General features: G+C 46.3%; 1 protein-coding gene across 1 annotated transcript in view; it reads left to right on the top strand.

Annotated features, from left to right (window-relative positions):
- Positions 1–20,434, top strand: part of CTNNA1 (catenin alpha 1) — a 118,544-nt gene that overhangs the window by 75,417 nt on the left and 22,693 nt on the right. Inside the window, exon 10 of the mRNA XM_064724604.1 lies at positions 11,930–12,022. Coding sequence (XP_064580674.1) covers positions 11,930–12,022 — 93 coding nt within the window. The remainder of the gene's footprint in view (positions 1–11,929; positions 12,023–20,434) is intronic.

Below are 20,434 nucleotides of genomic sequence, written 5' to 3'. Positions count from 1 at the left end.
CATAGTGTAACTCTGGGGAGTTTTAATGGAAAAGTTTTTCAGACATTAAGAGATTAGGAAATAAAAGGTAAATAAGGAGAGTGTCCGGGTTAAAATCCTCCAATTTGCTTGCTGAAGAATATTTTAGAGAATATATTTGTAATTCCTTAAAAAGAACAAATGATCTCTTCTTCCTTTGGAACCCACTACCCCTGTGCCAAACTTTTTTCTCAACATAAATTTTATTTTTAAGTTTTCTTCTTACCAAGAGAAATATTGGTAAAACCAAGGAGGCAAAAGCTCTCAATGGTGTTTCATAAGCATTGATTTTTTTTCTAATTGCTTTAATTTATCTGAAAAGACTGCTCTGTGCCTTTTTTTAATGCACTGGGTTGCATCTTGCATATGGAGTGATGATTTTCTCATTTTCAGTGAAACCCATGAACAGATGCAGACGGCAAATTTATTTGCTTGGAAAGAATCACATTTGGGCACTTGCAGCTCCATAAGCTTTCTGTAGCCTCTTGCTCTGACATTTCCCCCTTCTGTTGCCCTCACTGTCTAGCCCGATGTCCTGGAGTCATTCTTCAGTCTAAAATCTAAAAATACCCCTCTCCCAAAGCCTGAAGCCTTGCACACTTGCTACATTTTTCTTGCAATTATCCTGATTTGCTCAGACTTGCAGCCTGTGTGTTCTTGGGAGAGTCTTAGCAGCTGCAGGTTTTTTACATGTGAAAGGCTTTTTAAAACGTGAAGTGGATAAAACATAACTTGGATTTAAAATAAAAACTGGTTTTTGGAGGCACAGTGAAGGTCTTGGCTGTCCCCTGTCCATTGTCACTTACCTGGGCATGGCCAGGTACCATTTATTGCAAACAAAGCATGGAATGGAAGAATCCAGCAGATCCAGAAGTTAATCTGCTCTGACAAGATTATCCTTTGTGTCTATCAGCCACCTGATTTCCAGAGTTTCCACTGAGTTTTCCAAACCTCTTTGGAGGGGGCTTTGCTCATTCTTGCAGTGCTCTGCCCCCCTGCTGCCAGCTCAGGGGTCAGTCAGTGCTGCCAGGCAGGGCTGAGGTTCCTGGGGAACAGCACAAGCACTTGGCACCCAACCCAGATATTGACTTGGAGTGTTTTTCTGAATTTTATTAAATCTCAAAACCCAGCATTTTCCAGACTAGGGTCATTACCAGGGTACTTCAGCACCTATTTTTCCAGTATTCTCATTTACAGAGGGGAAAATATCTGCCAACTCAGGTTTGTCTTTTATTGCTTTTATTTTTAAGGTAATTTTGTATTACAAGGGAAATATCCTTGCACTGTGGTCTGGAGAAAAGAGGCAGAGTTATTTCCCATTTAAAATGGAGATCAAAGTGAGCAAAATGTCTCTTCCAAAGCACAAGCACGTTTTCTGTAATTTGTCTATAGATAGCCTTGGCAGCAATTTAAAACTAATGTCTCCAATAAATGACCAGTGTAACTCTAATGTGCCCTCTAAAGTCTGACACTCTTCAACAGCCAATGCACTTTCCTTGTAAGTTCATTTTATTAGTCAACTAATTCATAAATAAATTAAATTCTTCTCGTAGAACATGCTTTCCTTACATTCATAATCAGAAAAGCAGGGAAGCCTCAGCAGAAAAATGTTCCTACATTTTTCAACAAAACTGGATATACAAATTTAATACATCATACATAAGTAAAGGCAAGTGACCTTTTAATAGGATAACTTCTGTTCTTGTAAGGTTATTTTTGAGGCCAATCTTCTAATGCTACACCAAATAATGTATGAAAGGGTTGGTAGGATGCTGGTAGAGTTTAAAAATTATGTTGGAAGAAGAATAAGAGACTTCAGGGTAATCTTTCTGTCCAGATTTCATTGTAAGTACTCATGGGCAAGCCATGACAGTGAAACTGATGGGAGGGATGAAGGGATTGAATCCTCACAAATCTGGGCAGCCATTGGGCTGTCTGGAGACAATTTTTCTCTTTGGAAATGCTCATGGTTTGCTGCTACTCATGGAGGAGAGGCATTTGTGCCACACCCCAGCCACAGGGACACTCACCTTGCTGTGTGACTGGGAAGGGCTTGCTCTGCACATCTGGGCCAAGGCATGTGTGGAGGGGGTAGAATTTGGAGTTTGAATGAGTTTGGGGTTTGGAAGATATTAATGTGCTTTTTATTCCACTAGAAACTGCCCTGTGTTTGCTCTGTTCCTTTTTCCTTTGGAAACAGAAGCTTTTTGGAAAGGGAAGTGTGTAAAAGAGGTCAGGAAGTGTGAGAACAGTTGGCATGATGTCTTCAGAGGTAGCTGAAAAGCAATAGAGTCCTTTTATTTTCCAGATATTTAAGTCTTAATTCCAACAGCATTTTTAAGTGGCTTTTTGGGTACAGTTTTTTATAGATGTGGCATAAACGTTTTAATTCTTGATATTTAACTAAAAGCTTTGATGCATGTCTGGATTTTCATCATCTTAGTCATTAGCAATATTGGATTATTAGTCATGTCATGTCATCAAGGAGGTGCCTGAAATCTGTGTGGAGCTCATTACTGACACTGTTTTGTCGTCTTCGTGAAGAGCACAGTGTACTGACAATTACAATTACACTGCCATGAACAGTTGTCTGAATCACCAAAAACTGGTTTAAGCAGCTAATAATAGGCACCAAGTTGGAAGCCTTTAGTCAGATCAGAAGGCAGCATGTTCTGAGTGCTGAGCAAACTGAGATGGAGAGAAGAACAATTTCACAGAATTCCAGACTGGTTTGGGCTGGGAGGAACCTTAAAGCCTATCCAGTGCCACCCCTGCCATCCCAGGGACACCTCCCACTGTCCCAGGTGCTCCATCCCCAACGTCCAGCCTGGCCCTGGGCACTGCCAGGGATCCAGGGGCAGCCCCAGCTGCTCTGGGCACCCTGTGCCAGGGCCTGCCCACCCTGCCAGGGAACAATTCCTCATTCCCAATATCCCATCCATCCCTGCCCCTGGCAGTGGGAGCCATTGCCTGTGTCCTGTCCCTCCATCTCTTGTCCCCAGTCCCTCTCCAGCTCTCCTGGAGCCCCTTTAGACCCTGGAAGGGGCTCTGAGGTCTCTCCAGAGCCTTCTCTTCTCCCAGCTGAACACCCCCAGCTCTCCCAGCCTGTCTTCATTTCCACTTTGACAAACACAGAGACTTTTTTAGACAAGGATAATTATTTGGGTCCTGTCCAGATATCACTACTAGAAACACTTTTATTTTAAAGAAAGGTATTTGTGTTGCTAAGGAGCATCTCAGCTGAGGGTTTGCTCTGAAGGTTTCAGCTGAAGCTGAGCTCTCCATCACACACCAGTGGTGTCATTGCTGTCGTGGTAGCTCAGATAGACTTGTATAACTAACGTGGTTTGTGATTATAACAACATTTTAACACTTTAGCTTGTTTGTCTGAGGGAGGAACAGTTCCTGTGCCAGCAGTTACATCTGCTGCCACAGCTGCATCGACAAGGGGCACGGTGCCCGCGCCGCACACTGCTGTTCCTGTGGCAGCGCTGCTCTCCCTCAGGTCTGTGCAGAGAATAATCCACCAGGCTGCAAATAAAGATATTGCTGCACTTTCCTGCTGTGGCTATGGGTTATGCTACAGATGTATTGATTCCCTTCAAACACCTCTTTTTTCTGTCTGATTGAAAACCTTCCCCATTGGCACGAGGGAAGGCGTCCCCATGCTGCCCTTGCTGCAGTGAATGGAGCCCAGTCTGGTTTGTCCTGATGCACAAACTCTGGGATTGCTCAGCTTGTGGAAAACTTCCCTTCTCTGTGAAACCTTGACAACACATGGGTGGCTCTCTGTTGCGGGAGAGCATTTCCTCAGGGCATGGAAGGAGCTCACCAATGTGGAGCAGCACCAGGACAGCTGCACCTGGAATGGCACCAGGGAGCTGGAGAGGTATTGGGAGACAGCTCTGCACAGGGTGAGAGGCAAGTGCAAAGCTGTATCCTATAATTAGAATTTTAAACACAGAGGTAGAGCTAGAAATGTGGAAGTACTAAGATGTAATCCCAAGCAAAAGGTGGTTACCCATGGAAATACTGATTGCCTCAATATAACAAGAAGCAGAAGGTGCACAATACCTTTATTTTCATACTTTTATATTACTTAAAAGAGCGTGGAGAGACAGAGCAAGGGGAAATGGCTTCCCACTGCTACAAGGCAGGGATAGATGGGATATTGAGAAGGAATTGTTCCCTGTGAGGGTGGGCAGGCCCTGGCACAGGGTGCCCAGAGCAGCTGGGGCTGCCCCTGGATCCCTGGCAGTGCCCAAGGCCAGGCTGGACACTGGGGCTGAAGCAGCCTGGGACAGTGGGAGGTGTCCCTGCCATGGCAGGGGGTGAGACTGGATGAGCTTTAAGGTCTCTCCCAGCCCAAACCAGTCTGGGATTCTGTGTCTCTGGTTTCTGTTGCCATCACTTTCCAGCCTGTTGAAATAACAAACTGTGTGACCTCCATTCCTCATCTCCAAAATGCCAGCCCTTTGCTTGCCAGTTTTGTTCCAGCCAACTGAAACTTCCCCTCCTTGTGTTTATAACCAGTCTTGGAATGAAACTGTTCTCATCTTTGTGTGAGGCTGCAGAGCTCTGGAAATAGCAGTTCTCTCAGTTTGCTCCTTCATTCTCCCCAGTGCTTTACGTCTGCAGTTTGTGTACATGTGCCTTGTTTTATTTAAAGACTTTTACTATTTTCAGTTAATACTTGGGGATTCTGTTGCCCACAACAAGCTTTTGCAAGGTACCTACTGTGGAGCTGCAGCCACATGCTACTTAAGTCATATAAAATCACAGAGCAGCTGACAGCATGACTCTGGTAACTCTGTGCACAGTCCCAGGGGATTTGATCCCTAGTCCTCCTGTATTAAAGAAGTGGAGCTGTTTTGTGTAATTCCCAGTTAACTCTGCCTCTGCAAAATGAGGGGTTTGTAGGGTTAGAGTTAACACATCTATAGCTGTAACACTTCTCCCTCATGCAGCACCTGTTAGGGCTGGATGTTAAAATGCTCAGATTTGTCCTGAATATTGAGTGTAGTGTACAGGTGAATAAATAAATGTATGGACTTAGTAAATAATGAAAGTCTTTCTGGAGAGGGATGGGGATTACATAATCAACACATCTCTTCTGAGAGTCCTCACTTGCCATTAGTTTTGCCAGAAGAGTTGTTTCTGCAGATAAATTAATTTCCTGAGCTTTGACCAGTGTGAAGGGAATCGGGATGGGCCTTTTTTAACATGGAGGAGGAAGAAATTAGCTGTGCTCTGTTTGAATTTTTTGAGAATATCAAATACACTTTTCTTTAGCAAATTCCTAGGAGAAAAATGTTCAGTGTTTGCCTGTCCATTCTTTCTTTTTTTTTTTGCTTTTAAAATGGGTGATTTTTTTTAAGCTGCTTAAAAGTTGGAATTTGCATTCCCAGAGAAATTGTAAAATGTAAAGCAAAAAAAATAGAACAAGCAGCTGAAGTTTTGAAGTTTAATCAGAAATGAAAATGCCAGGAACACCTTTGAAAAGCTTGGTTTCCGTGGCATTGAAATTCCCAAAGTATCTGTGTACACATGGATGTGGGTTTGTTATTTTTGTGTAAGAGTTTTTGAGCACCAGTTATGAGAGGATTCTGCTTAATGTTAAATTGAAAAGTTTCCCAGTGTAAGACAGTCAGAAAACTTCTTTCTGCAATGCTATTTTTACAACTGCAGGTTCAAAGGAGAGTGTCCAGACTCGGAGAATTCAATTAGTGAGTGTTTGGCTCCTGCACAGGGATGTGTAATCCTGGGCTGTGGCAATGCTGGGTGGCAGGGCCAGCTCTGACAACATTCAGTTATGCAACAATAAACACATTGCAGAGCCTTCTTGGGGCTGCACCAGCTCGAGGTGGCTGCAGCAGCACCACTTTGGAGACTTTGCCTTCTTGAGTGCCTGAAGAAGCTGTCCTAAAAATTTGAGCTGTAAACAGGAGGAAAATCTGGGTGGTGTTTCTGTGAAGTCAGTCCAGGCACATAAGTCTGAAGCTTTAACACATTTATTGTCAGCCTTTGAAATCCTTGAAAATCAAGTTTCAAAGTCCTAGAGATTATAATTCCTTTTTTTTCCTATTGCATCTTTTGTCTCTTGTTGGAAAAGCAATTGGCCAGTCCTTCAATAAAGAGTTCCCTGTAAAGTTGCTCTGCCTAAGCCAGGGAGTCTGGGCAAAGAGAAGGCACAGCAAGTACAGAGCTGGAGCATTGTTACACAGAATGACAAAATGTTCTGAGTTGGAAGGGACCCACAAGGATCATAAAGTCCATCTCTGCACTGAATGGGGGTCAGACCCACAACCCTGGTGTTATTATTAGCTTTGCTGGGTTGTGTTCAATAGTGTAATTTAAAAAGCTTAACACTGACCCCAGACTTGTATAGTTGAGACTGCTGCAGTTTTTTAATTGCTGGAAGACTTACCTTAGTCACGACCTGAACAAATTTGGAGTTTAACAAAAAAACAAAATGTATTTCATGTGGAAAAGGTACAACCTCTGTCTTGTCAGGGGAGGTGGTTCTCTGCCACAAATTGTTACTAATGGTAGAAAGAACAGCTTTAGAAATGTCAAGTTTTTCCTGATTTAAATATTAGTAAATTCTGAACAGTCAAAGTTAACTAGAATCTGAGATGGAATCACTCTGTGACAGATGGTACAATATTTTTTTAATATTGGAGTTACACCTTCTTACTAATAACATATTCCCAGCTGACCCTTTGGCCTGAGGTAACATCTGCTCCTCAAAAGGAGCAACTTAAGTTATGCCTCTTCCAAAGGCAAAAAACCTAAATGGAAAAATTTAAGTTGGAGAAGCCCTCTGAGACCCTTGAGTCCAGCTGTTTCCCCAGCACTGCCAAGGCCACCACTAAACCCTGTCACCAAGTGCCACATCCACATGGCTTTGAAATCCCTCCAGGGATGGTGACTCCACCCCTGCTCTGGGCAGCTCTGCCAGGGTTTGACAGGGTTTCTCTAAAATCCACCCTGGGCCTGCCCTGGCCCAGCCTGAGGCCGCTCCCTCTGCTCCTGTCCCTGTTCCCTGGAGCACAGCCCGACCCCCCGGCTGTCCCCTCCTGGCAGGAGCTGTGCAGAGCCACAAGGGCCCCCTGAGCCTCCTTTGCTCCAGGCTGAGCCCCTGCCCAGCTCCCTCAGCCTCTCCTGGGGCTCCAGCCCCTGCCCAGCTCTGTTCCCTGCCCTGGACACGCTCCAGCCCCTGCAGGGCTCTCTGGCCATGAGGGCCCAGAACAGGACACAGCCCTGAGGTGCCCCAGCAGTGCCAGCACAGGGGACAGTGACTGTCCTGGTCCTGCTGCCACCCCAGTGCTGGCACAGCCCTGGGGCCATTGGCCTCTGGCCCCCTTGGGCTCATGTCCAGCCACTGGCACAGCACCCCTAGGCCTTTCTTGCTGGCCCCTTCCCAGCCTGGAGCATCCCTGGGGTTGTTGTGATCCCAGGGCAGGACCCAGCACCTGGCCTGGTTGAACCTCATACAGCTGGCCTTGGCCCACGGATCCAGCCTGTCCAGATCCCTGTGCAGAGCCCTCCAGCAGATGCACACTCCTGCCCAGCATGGTGCTGTCTGTGCAGTTACTGAGGCTGCTCTCCATCCCCTCATCCAGGTCACCAACAGAGACATCAAACAGGGCTGGCCCAGTGCTGAGCCCGGGGAACCCCACTGGTGACTGGCCTGGATTTAGGGCCATTCACCGCCCCAACTGTGCCAACACCAGAGCCACTCACCTCAAATCATCCTGCAGTGTGCTGGTGTCATCACTGAGAACAATGAGAGTTGAGTTTCAGAAACTGCTCAGGGCATGGACGGCCCTTTCCAGACGAGCCTGCCCAGCTGTTCCGCTTGGCACCGTGAGGTCCCTGCACTGCATTTGTCACTGGGGGGGAATTTAAGCTCATTCCTCTAAATACCAGCAGCTGCTTGGGGTCCTGCTTGTGGGGTTTGAGAAGCCTTGTGGCGTTTGAGAAGCCATCTCTGGGCCATGGCTGTAGGCTCTGAACAGAGAGAACCTTGAAATCTACTTTAAATCAGTGTGTCAGCAGTGAGAGGTGCCTGAACCGTGCATGGCTGTGGGCTTGGGCTGTCTTCATTCCCACTGTATTTTTAACTTTTTTCAAGAGATTGCTCGTTGTGCTGATTACATTATTTGCAGTGGTTTTGTCTCCTTTGATGCCTGTGCCAGTAGTGCTTATGTAAAGGGACTTGATGATATTGAATGGTAAGAATGAACAAATGCAGCAGGAATTCAATTGCTATTTTGCTCTCAAGCACAAGTGTTCTTCTTTCTAAATCAAGTCTGACCACTTACTATGTCAGTCAGCTGCTTTTGTTGGAGACATGGAGAAACTATTTAATTCACATTTGATTTAAAGGAAATTTTTGTTCCCTTGAGGTGCATTATTTAATTTAGAAGTTTTGGAAATGTATGATTTCTAAGCGCTCTGTGGGCTTTGAAAGAGTTGATCTTCATCTCAGCTACAAAATCCAATGTATTATGGGTATGTGCCAAATAACTGGCCAGCACTACCCTATCCTCTGAAGACAGAGGGAGTTGGAAGTTATTTGTCAGATCACCCAGAAATTATTGAAGATGAGTCCTTTCAGGTAGTTTTAAAATTGAATTTCTTAATCCTGCTGCCATCCACCTCAACTGGTACATGCAATTTCAGAATTCATGTTCTAGAGCACCTGAAAATTACTGACAGTTTAAAATACCTCACTGTTACGTCATTTACAACTTGATTAATTAGAAGACACAGCTCTTCTTAAATTCCAAATTTTAAGAGGCTTGTGAGTGTTTTCCAGTAGTTAGACAGAGCCTTCCCATGGGTGCAGTAAAGGCTGCACTGCTGTGAATTTACAGCCCTGTCTGCAGCGCTCTGAAGTCATCTCAGCTGCTGCCACGTCTGTGCCTCGCTCTGATGCTCAGCAGAGTTTGCAGGGAAGTTTGTGTGCTGATCTGGCAGAGGAAGCCCCTGCCAGAGCGAGTAGCTGGCTGTTGGATGAGCGTGCTGAAATGAAGGGCTGAGCTCTGGAGGCGCAGCCTGGGATGGGATGTGGCAGCCAACAGTTGGATTGTCTTAAACTGCCAAAGACCCTCAGTCAGGGAAGCACACACGCTTCTTTCATGAGCGCTGGCAGTGCCAGTCGGGCGCTTTCTAAAGAAGAATTGCCATCAGTTGGGTATTCAGGAGAAAAATGACTGTTCAAAAATGACTGTGCAAAAAAGCAAATTTTCATTATACCACGGTGGGGACACTCCATTATTAACTTCTTTGCCTCTCTGTGTTCAGACAGAGCAGGGTTTCTGTGCGCTTGATTCATCACACTTGGCTTGAGAGACAGCACAACATCTCCAGATATCGGAGAGGCTGATTTTGTGGTGCTTCAATGTCGCTTTTATTCTGCCCCTACTCAATAGAGCTTTGTGTTCTCCTGGCTCCTAGAGGTTGTAATGCTGCTGTGGAGGCAGGAATGATGGGGAAATATGGACCATAAAAAATATTGGCAAACTGGTGTTTCTCAAAAATATGACCCGTGCTTAAACCAACAGCAAAATCTTTATTTGACTTGTAAATCATGGCATCTGATTGTCTTTTGATTCTTGTGAGCCTCTAAACAAAAGCATGATGTACTTTTATGTTATCCCAGCAGCTTGCTGGGAACTAGGGATTCAAGGCATGGCAGATATACAGAAAAACTCCCCAGAGTTCAGACACAGCCCCTGTGTGAGGGGTGTCCAGGGCCAGCTGTTTGCAGTGGTGCTTGCAGAGGGCAGGGCTGGGCGCAGAGAGGAGGAGCTCAGCTGGGCCCTGCCTGCAGGCTGTGCACAGAGCTGGGCACATCCTGCAGTTCACCCTGCACGTGTGGGACTTGAAGCCAAACACAGGTGGAAGAGAAACTTCAGGAGCAGGACACAAATATTCCTGAGGGCTGGCAGGGTTTCCTCTGTGTTGTTGATGCTGCTCAGTCTTTCTCTCGACTTCAGTTTGTTTTCCTCCAAATATGTATTGGCACATCTGTTTTCTTGCTTGTTTTGTGCTGGAAGCACCTCTCCTCCTGACACCCCTGCTTTCAATCCTCTGTAACTTGGCTTGGAGCTGGAGGGAGGAAGAGGCTCTGTACTTTGCAGTGGGAACTTGATTTTATTTCCCCAAATTGATAATGGGATTGATGAAAACTGCTGTTCCAGTGTAATGGCACGTGCTTGATGATTTGCAGGACAGTAATGTATTCTGTGTGGGAACATCTGCCATGAGGGAAGGGCTTGGGGAGGGGGGAAAAGCATGTGGTAGAACTGCAGATACTACTTCAGAATTACTTACATGAATGCAAAGAATAGTTTAATTAACGGCAGAATGCAAATTCCTCAGCTTATAGAGAAAAGTATCTGGAGAAATCTGGTTCAGCGATGTTACTGAGCATCTGCTGGCTCCTGGAGATGCTTTTATGGCATATTTACAGGGGGCTTAGCAGGTTGCTCAGCCTCTGGAAGGACAGTACTCGGTGTTCGTCTCAGTTCACTTGCTGCTATTTTTACAGCTTTCTGTGTTCAAATGGCTCAGAATAACATGCTTGTCATTCACCTGTCAGCTGAGAAATGTAACTTATTTCAGACTTCCTTCCCCTGAGAGTAGCTTTGGGATGAGGAATATCTTCAATTACCAAAAAATTCCATGTTGTCCCCATCCTCTGTGCTCTGAAAAAGCAGATGTTTACAGAGCTCCCTGCTTCAGGCTGACCTAGCTAAGGGTGATGCTGTGCAGCAGGTCAAGGTTGTGGAGTGAAGTTTTTAGCATCACAAGAGATCCTTTCAAATTTTGGAGGCCTGTGGATGCATCATGGGGATCTCCTGTGCTGGTTTTATTTGCTGAATTGCAGAGGGGAGGGCTGGAGGAGCCTTACCTGACCCCTCCTGTCACACAGGGGCCCTCATGGAGAACCAGCAACCAGCTCAGCTCCCTGGGGTTCTGCTGTGTCTCCCTGCTGGGACTGGGCTGTTAAACTGACTGCAGCTGCTGCCAGTGCTGCTCTTCAGCATCACCCTGATCGTGGCTGGCAGGGGTTCTGCCCTGTGTGAGTGGCTGGGGGTGGGAGCTGGACCTGCCCCAGCCCAGAACCCCCCGAGCCCTGGGCTGAGCCCACAGCAGGGCAGGGATTGGGATTCTGCCCCTGTGTCCTGTGCTCAGGTGATTTCCCACCTGCAGAGCTGCCCCAGCCCTGGCCCAGCACAGGCAGGAGCTGGAGCTGCTGGGGCCGGGCCAGAGGAGGCTCCAGGATGATCCCAGGGATGGAGCAGCTCTGCTGGGAGGAAAGGCTGGCACAGCTGCCATTGTTCACCTGCACAGGAGAAGCTTTGGGGGGAGCTCAGGGTGGCCTTGCAGGGCCTGAAGGAGCCCCAGGAAAGCTGGAGAGAGACAATTGACAAGGGATGGAGGGAGAGGACACAGGGAATGGCTCCCACTGCCAGGGGCAGGGATGGATGGGATATTGGGAATGAGGAATTGTTCCCTGGCAGGGTGGGCAGGCCCTGGCACAGGGTGCCCAGAGCAGCTGTGGCTGCCCCTGGATCCCTGGCAGTGCCCAAGGCCAGGCTGGACACTGGGACAGTGGAAGGTGTCCCTGCCATGGCAGAGGGTGGCACTGGATGGGCTTTCAGGTCCTTTCCAACCCAAACCATGATCCACAGTGTTACAATTTTATGTCTACAGAAGGAACAGGTGCCATTAGTGGTTTCAAAACTCTTTAGAACAGAACAAATGTGGAATCTTTTTGTTCCATGATGGATTACTGGTTAGTGGTCACTGTTGGGATTAGGCAAAAGTTTTCTCCAGAAGTAAATAACCCCCAATTCTAACAGCTGTGTTTTGTTTTCTCCCCTCTCTGACACAGGTTGCCAACTTGGCCTGCTCCATCTCCAACAACGAGGAGGGTGTGAAGCTGGTCCGGATGTCAGCCAGCCAGCTGGAGGCCCTGTGTCCCCAGGTGAGGAGACAAACCCCAACCTGCTGCTGCTGCTTAGGGCTGCTCTGCTGTCACAGTGGCTGTGTCTTGCTGCAGAACTTGATTTTTTCCCTTGGTACATGCAGAGGATGAAATGCAGCATAGGCATCAAGACTTAGAACTTTGAACTTCATGGCAAAGGAATCACTGATGTGAAAGGGTTGTTTTTATGTCACAGCTCTAATTCCATTTGGCCAGGACATTCCAGTAACCTGCAGTTAGGAAATGTGGGAAGCTTCAGTGGTATCCTGTGCACATCTGTGCTGCAGGAAGGTGCTTTGTGAAGGTGCTAGCACTGCTCCTGGGCATGCTGTAAGATGAATTATAAAATACTATTTTTGCCTGAGTAGAATATAAATATGCCAAATAATCTTCCCGATGGAGTAGGATGAGAGGAAGTTGGTTATGTGTGAACAGTGTCAGCCTGGCTGAGACTACCTTTTAATTAATAACTTTTTAATGGAAACAAGGAAATTAAGTTTATATAAGCACTAGACTATCCTCTTCCTTCTTGACAGCCTGGTGTTTTAAATGTCAACAACTAGATACTTGGATGAACCCCTGAAGACTGCAGGGTGCTGTTGATTTGTGTAATTTACATTTTTTAAAGCAACAGGAAATTCAGATCTAAAACATCCAAATAAGTGGTTGTTGCTAAGGAGGAACTAACAGAAAATATGTGCTCAGAAAAACTGGCAAAATGACATTTTATGAAAATAAAGTGTATTGTCTCAGGATTACTTGGAATTTCTTCAGGTTTTCCCATCTGTATTGGTGTTTTTAATCAAAAGGAAGAGGGGTGCTCACCTGTACCCACCCCAGCAGGAGGGGATTTGGAGGGAATGGGTGAAGGCAGTGTGAGGAGCAGGACTGGTTTGCCTTTTGTATGACCTGCAGGTAACTGTGCTGTTAAACAGGTGAAGAGAGGTCCCTGAACATAAAGCCTAAAACATTAAATCCTAACATTCAATCCTAATCCTTTGGGCATCCAGGGGTGGCTCTCTGTGCTCCCACTCCTGCATTGGGCTGAGCAGTTCGTGCCCTGCCCTGGGTGAGGGCTGTGCACGGCTGCTGAAACCAAAGGTCAGGTTCTGCAGTTGGAACAGAGCATGTGGAAGAAAAAGCTTTTAGAAATCCATCTTCCCTGATATGAGGGCTTGCTCCTTCCTGAAGGAGCCAACTAGGCTGATGTAAGTTTTTTTTAGTTATCTCCCAGAATATGGGTGTCTAACGCAGGGTGTTCCAAACAAATGCTGCTGCTTTTGAAAATAATCATCTGAAGAAAGTTAGGTTCTCTTTGAATCGAAATGTTTCTGGTGCTTGTCCAAGTCTGTGGGGGTGTTTTCCTCCCCCCATTGCTGAAATTGTGTGTATTTCAGACTCTTCTATCTTTGCTTTTCCAACAACTAACTGCCTATTTAAATAAATCTACTCCTGGATAAAATAAGCACCGTGATAGTCAGCATGAAATAATGACCCAGCTGTAGTCACCAGTGTAGCCACATCTCCTGAAGTGCAGCTGTTAACCTTTGACTGGGGATTATGGACAATATATTTAACACACATTGGAAGCTCTGAGTATCTATAAATGCACAAGGGCTTTAACTGATGGATTTTGGCTTTACAAAGGTCACATCTCTGAACTTCCAAGCCTACAGTTGAGACGCTCCTCTGCACAGTCTTGCCTTAATTTCAGGGTCGTCACCAAGAGATTAGTAAATGACACTGTAGATGTTCATAGCAGTTGAAAGAGTGCTTTTATATTACATTACATGCTCTTGGGTTGATTCTTTAATGCTCTAAGAGTATTTAAACATGTTGTGAATCCTGAGAGATAATTAGGGGCACTTGTCTAAGCTGTTTTACAAATGGCATCTGTGTTTTCTGGTAACAATGGCTCGTCTGGTGCCAGTGCAAGCAGCACAGCTCTCCATCCTCCTCCTCCTCCTCAGCTGCCTTCCTCAGCTTGTCCCCAAACCTCGGGTATTCTCCACAATCTCTAAAAGATTCTCAATATCAAGAACAGCAAAGTGAGATTTTATTGCCTTTTCTAGACAATTTATTTTGCAGTTTATTCCTAATGAGGTTCACAGCTACTTCTTAGGTGGCTGTGCTGAACAAATGTGTGCATTAGGCATAAGATACAGGATAACCCAACATTATATGCCCTATATGTTTTTAGAGGGGATTTTTTGGCTCAGATGGTGTTTTTCCAGGAAGATGCTGGATTCAGAATGAGTCAAGTCAATCAGTAATTATAATAGTCCCAGAAACGTCAAGGTATCAGTAGCACACAGAAATACAGTGTATGAAATGTAATTCAAAGTATTGCTGTGCTTGAAAGATGAAACTGAAATTTAATGCACTTGAGTCCCAGGTAACCTCTTTAGTAGTTTATCTGAGTAGAAGCCATTCTGGGAGTAGGGAATTCCTGGTTAAAGAATGATTTCTGCAGAAATCAATCTGTAGAGTTAATTATAAAAGCTGTAGCTCAAATAGAGCCATAATTTGCTCCCTTGCCATCAGGAGCCATTGAACTGGCAGCAGGAGGAAGGAACATGCAACTCTTCAAGCTGCCTGGGGAAAACCTGGAAGTTTTGTTGGTATTGACAAGCAGTCAGTCGTTGCCAGTGTCACCCTTGGGCTCAGACCTCTTCAGGTTTAAAATTTTCTTTGAGGAAAAAGAAAATGCGGAAAAATTTTCATCAAAAGGTCTCTACAGAAACAAGCAGTCAATTTATTTAGCGTGGTTTTGTTCCTGGAAATCAGCTCTTCCTCAGGAGTAACATCATCCTTCCTGCTTGTGGGTCCCCAGCCAATTAGCACAGAAATTAATGTGAAGTTGAAGACTTAATGGGATATTTAGAGCTCCCTTCGAGGGTGCAGGAGGAGCTGCTGGGATGAGCTGTGCCAGAGTAGCCAGCTGGGTGATTTTAGTCTGGGTTTACAGGGCAGAAATAAGGCAGCTTCAGAGGGTCACTGTGTTTTCTTCCTCAGGCCCTGACTTACCAGCCTGCCTGAATTCTTTCTTTTGAGAATTGCTGGGATTCTGTGTGAGGGAGCAGCCAGCTTTGTCCAGCACCTCGCAGGAGTTCCCTCAGCCCTGCCTGGATGGGTGCTGGGAACAAGCCAGGCTGGAGGGGGTTAAGCTGAAGGAGCAAAGTTCTCCATCACTACAGTTAAATCTAAAAAAAAAGCTTAAACTGTCTTTCTTAATGGAAAATTACTGCTGTGAAATGCTTGGAATAGCTGCCTGTGCCTGCCTTTGCCTCGCAGAGCAGGGGGAAGTTTTCTTTGCCTTCTCACTGAACACAGAGCTTGCCAATGGTGAATCAGGGAAAGTTTTGTTTGTTTATCTCGACTCAGGATCCTGGATCCTCTCCTCGCTCCCAGCTCTGGCGGCTGCGCTGTCTCCAGGAAGGGAAGGACTTGCCTTGGGAGCCTGCGAAGGCTGTTTTGTAACAGCATCTTGCATTAAAGATGCCTGGGAAAAGAGCTAAAACCATTGGAGTGTTTCTGATCATCCAGGCTGTAGGTGTTAGAAATCAGCAGTGAGAATGCCCCAGCCCAGCTCCTGAGAGGAGGAATTGCTCCAGCCTTTGATGTGACAGTCTGCTATGACTTGAGCTCCTTTTTTACCAGCTATGCATTGATTTGCTTGGTCTTTGCAGCCTCCATGAAGTTCATCTGTAGCCTCCTACCCAAACTGCAATCAGGCTGAGAGGTGTAAGAAATGACTGTGGGTAGAGCTCCCATCAGGTTGGGTGTTTGTCTCTGCCAGCCAAAGCTGGAGCCCATTGCCCTGGAGTCTGAGCCTCTGCTGGGAGGTGCCTGCAGGACGCACCTGCCCAGGGCACACAGGCCCTGTTCCCCTGTGAAAGGCCGGGCTGGGGCCTTTCTCCACCCCAGCCCAAGGAACTCATCCTCCACAGAAGCTTTGAGGCCCCCAGGCAGCACAGTTCCTTCCCAGCCCCCTCCGTACCTGCTGGGGTGTGCTTGGAATTGCTCGCCGCACACACGCCTCACCCATCAAACGACTCCAGAGAATTCTTGGATTAAATTACATTTTTAATAAAAATAAATTGGCTCTTCTCATATTAACATCTTGTTTTAATAACTGCTTGTTCACATCCTTCTATTCCAATTTTGAACTGCTTGAAAAGCCATTTGCTGCTTATAGATTTCTGATGAGGCAGATGGCTCATATGTGATCACACCTACTGACACAGAAACAAAATACCAAAGCAGAAGGAATCCCATGGAGAGTTCCAGAAACTTTTGTTTAAAAGTTGGAGTACCTTAGAGAAATAAAAAAACCCTGCAGACCACCCCTCAAATCAATCAAACCCAAATGTGACCAGCAGACTTAGTTCTCCTTGAGTCCCCAGTCACCACCAATTTCCTGGTGGCTGTTGGAGAAGGAGAGAAATTCATTTTTCTTGCAGTAAAGACTTAACATCAAACAATTGTCCCCTTTTTTCATCTCTCTGAAAGACTGTCAGATTTTTTGAATGTTCTAACGAGCAGATCTGTCTCCAGACTGTTTAATTGCAGGTGCTTGAAACATTTTATTGGCATTGAGTAGAAGTGCTTTTATTAAAAACTTAACACTTGGGCTGCAGATTTACATCACCCGGGCTCACTGGGAAGAACTGCCAGCACTGTCCAAGGCTGACCAGAAAAGAAGCAATTTTAGAAATTCAAACAGTTACTGGTGCATGAAAATAAGCCAAGAGCAGGAAGAGGATTCAGTTCTGTAGAAAGAAGTGTGTGAGTAAGAGCCCTTTGTTTCATCACAGGCACAGGATCTGGGGAGCACAATGGTGTAACAGCTTCCAGGAAAGAAACAAAGTCCCTGAGACCCCCAAAGTTTCAGCATTTGAAGCCAGATAAATGTGGAATGGAGCAACATAAATGGCACCAAAATTCTTGCAGCTTCTACTTGGACTGGCACTACAAAATCAGTCCTCAGCTCCAAATGAAAATGCTTTCTTCATGGATGGGGAAATTTATAGGATAATTATCTATACACAGAATGGAAATAGTCTTTATAGCAAATACTTCTGTGACAGAACATGCTGGGCTGGAGAAGAGCTTTGTGCTGAGGGGAGCACCTCCCCTATGGAGCCAGGCTGGGAGAGCTGGGAATGTTCAGCCTGGAGAAGAGGAGGTTGTGGGGAGACCTCAGAGCCCCTGACAGCGTCTGAAGGGGCTGCAAGGAACCTGGAGAGGGACTCTGCATCAGGAATTGTACCCCAGTGCCAGGGGCAGGGCTGGATGGGATATTGGGAATGAGGAATTGTTCCCTGGCAGGGTGGGCAGGCCCTGGCACAGGTGCCCAGAGCAGCTGGGGCTGCCCCTGGATCCCTGGCAGTGCCCAAGGCCAGGCTGGACATTGGAGCCACCTGGGATGGTGGGAGGTGTCCCTGCCATTGGAAAGAGATGAGCTTTAGGGTCCTTTCCAGTCCAGACCAATCTGTGGTTCTGAGTTACTCAGTGTGGATCTGTGGTCGTTCCAGCAGTGGCACAGGACAGTGAATATCTGCAGAGATCCCTCAGTCACTGCGCGTAACTCGCAGGAAAGGAAAGTGCTCAAAGTGCCTTTTGTACATGGGAACAAAGAATTGGAAATCAAAGGAAACTTTTCCTTCCTCTTTCGGTGCATCAGCCTCTGTTCATTGCTGGTCACTGCCATTAGAGCTTCTGAGAGTGTAAAACAATCTGCTGTGTGTTTTGCTCCCAGGCATTTCAGCTCATCAGAGCCTGCAGAGTGCTTTTTGCTGTACTCCAGTACGTGGAGGGCTGGCACACGCAGATGTGGGCATGCAAACCTGCCTGGGATGTGACTGGGAGTGACTGCAACATCCTCCTCAAAAACCAATTTTAACACTTGGAGCAAAATGCAGTGAGGAGCAGGGAAGGGCATGAGCAGGGTGAGCGCTGCAGGCAGCTCTGGCATCTTGTGTATGTAAAGTTAAATTATGAGGAGCTTCTGAAGAACTGCCAGGAAGCAAGCTATGCTTTCTTTATTATAGGAAAATATGGGATTAAAATCCACCTGGGCAAGGGCAGAGAGGCTTGGTGGGCTTCTTTTCATATACTCCTGAGTAAAACTGATTTCACATCCCCGCTGGGGCACTGTCTGTGTGTGCCACGTGTTCCTCTGCCCCTGGGATGAGAGCTGATAGGTGGGGGCTTGTTTTATTCGTTTTTTTCTTTTTACAAATGCAAAGTATCCTGGATCTATAGGCCACAAAGCTACTTTCCAACTCATTATCCAAATGCCACAAGAAATCTGGTGAGTCAAGATCTTTCTATAAACCCCAAGCCCAAGTGAGTTATTTAGGAACTGCAGATGTTTTGGTTGTAAAGCAGTGGTCTGTAGTGAGGGGAGAGGACTGGGGGTTCACCTCAGAGCTTCTGAAACTGAAAAACTCCTTGTTGGGGCACAGTAACATCCTAAATCAATCCTAGGAATCAAGGAAAAGCCAAACCAGCTGCAGGAAGAACATTCTCCTGAAAGGAGCAAAAGCTTCTTACCAAAAGGACTGAGGCAAAAATCAAGAAGTGCTTAAATCACTGAAATGGGTGTGGGTCACTCATGGTGTGCACTGAGTAAGATACAACAGGTTGGGATTGCAGTGCACATAGCTGGGTGATAGTGTTCCTGTCCCAAGTGATGTTTCTTCCTTTGGCCATGCCAGCCAAGTATTCAAAATTGTTCTTTGTAAGAACACCACCACATGGAAGAGCTTCCTTCTGGCCTCTCTGACTTTCAGCTGTGGTGCTATAAAGCTGAGGCTGGAAGCCATCCTAAATTTAGCCTAAAAGAATTAATTGTGGCTGGCCCAGTGGCTGTAATTTACCCACAGGTTTGTCTGTGGTTCAGGTGTTTTCTGGCCAGAATAGCTGAGCTTTTTGAGAGAGCTCCTGGGCCAAGCAGCTGCAGTGCTGTAACCCAGGCAGGAGTCACTGCAGGGACCTGCCCTGCCAAGGGGGAAGGACACAGCCCCTCTGACATCTGTGCTCTCAACAGGGAACACAAAACCAGGGAAAAGCAGCAGCTTGCTCCCATGGAAGGGATGGGAAGAGGACTCAAGGTGCAGACTGAGACATCCATTCCAATCTTTGGGATGCTGAGCCTCCCCAGGTGCTGGCAAACCCTGGCTGCTGCCATGGGAAGCTGAGAGGTGCAGGGAGAGGCTCCAAGGAACTCTCTGGAAGTGTGATACGGAGTGTGGAGCTGTCTGACTCCAACACTGCAACTGCTACATGAAACAAAGCACCGATAAAAATAGTGTGTTTTCTTGCCATGCTTCATTTCCTTCTGGATAGGCTCAAAATGTCCCTGTTTGATTCTTTTCTTTGTACAACTTCAGTGAGTCATTGTGATCACAGCGCTCTGGCAGCAACTTGAAAAGCTCTGAAATACAAAATATTTCCCTGAAATTGCCAAGTGTTTTACATGGAAGTGGCTACATTTCAGATAGTCCAGTCATGATCTTCCTGGCTTTTAACTCTGTCTGTCTCCATCCTATGAGAGTTACTGATATTTTAAAGTAGTTGCCCAATATTTTATGTGTTTTGGAGAAAGAAAGTGTATTGTGGTCCATCCCTTCCCCCAAAAAGTGTTTCCTCCTCCCCCTGAAAGTGTTTATTTTTAGATAATAAAGGGATCATAGTCCTGCTAAGTACACAGACTATTTAAGATCCAGCATCCCTGTCATTTTCCCACGTCTCTCTAAGCATCTGTTGGAAAATAAATCAATCACACTGTGCTGGATACCAGAGTATATTCCCTGGAACAGATCACATGCAGGGTGTTGTCAGTGATCCCTGGGACAGTTCCTCAGCAGAGGTGTGAGACAGGTGCAGGAGGATTTGCTCAGTTGAGTGCTGAACTCTCTCCACAGAGTGATGGCTTTTATCACCCCTGCTAAAGCTGCCTGTTGTGGCCACTTTGCACATGGAGATATGGAATGTGTGCTATAAAAAGAGATTGCTGAGCTGGGTCTGCTGCCCTGAATTTGTCCCTGAGCACACTCACACCTGTGTGGCTCTCCTGAGCTGTGGGTTTGTCTTTAGCTCCACAGTGACCATGGATAACCTTTGATATCCCCACCAGGTTTCCTCATCTGCAGCACTGCTGGCTGCTTCCCTACTGCAGGAATGTCTGTCTGAGAGGGATCAACACTGGTTTTGCTTGATCATTTTTATAAAATACATTGACCATGGCCATACATTTTTGCTGTAATGTATAAAAAATGCACTTTTTCTGGTTGAACAAGATTTCTGTTGAGAGGAGGGTGATGCTGTGCCTCCTGTGTTTGGATTTGGTGAGGACACTCAGTTAGAGGCTGTAGGGCAGTTGCAGAGCCCTCTATGTGTGGCAGC

The sequence above is a fragment of the Zonotrichia leucophrys genome, chromosome 13 (genome assembly GCF_028769735.1).
Source record: "Zonotrichia leucophrys gambelii isolate GWCS_2022_RI chromosome 13, RI_Zleu_2.0, whole genome shotgun sequence".
Classification (NCBI taxonomy): domain Eukaryota; kingdom Metazoa; phylum Chordata; class Aves; order Passeriformes; family Passerellidae; genus Zonotrichia; species Zonotrichia leucophrys.
Note: the sequence above shows the minus strand (reverse complement) of the source record. Positions and strands in the feature narration are given on the sequence as shown.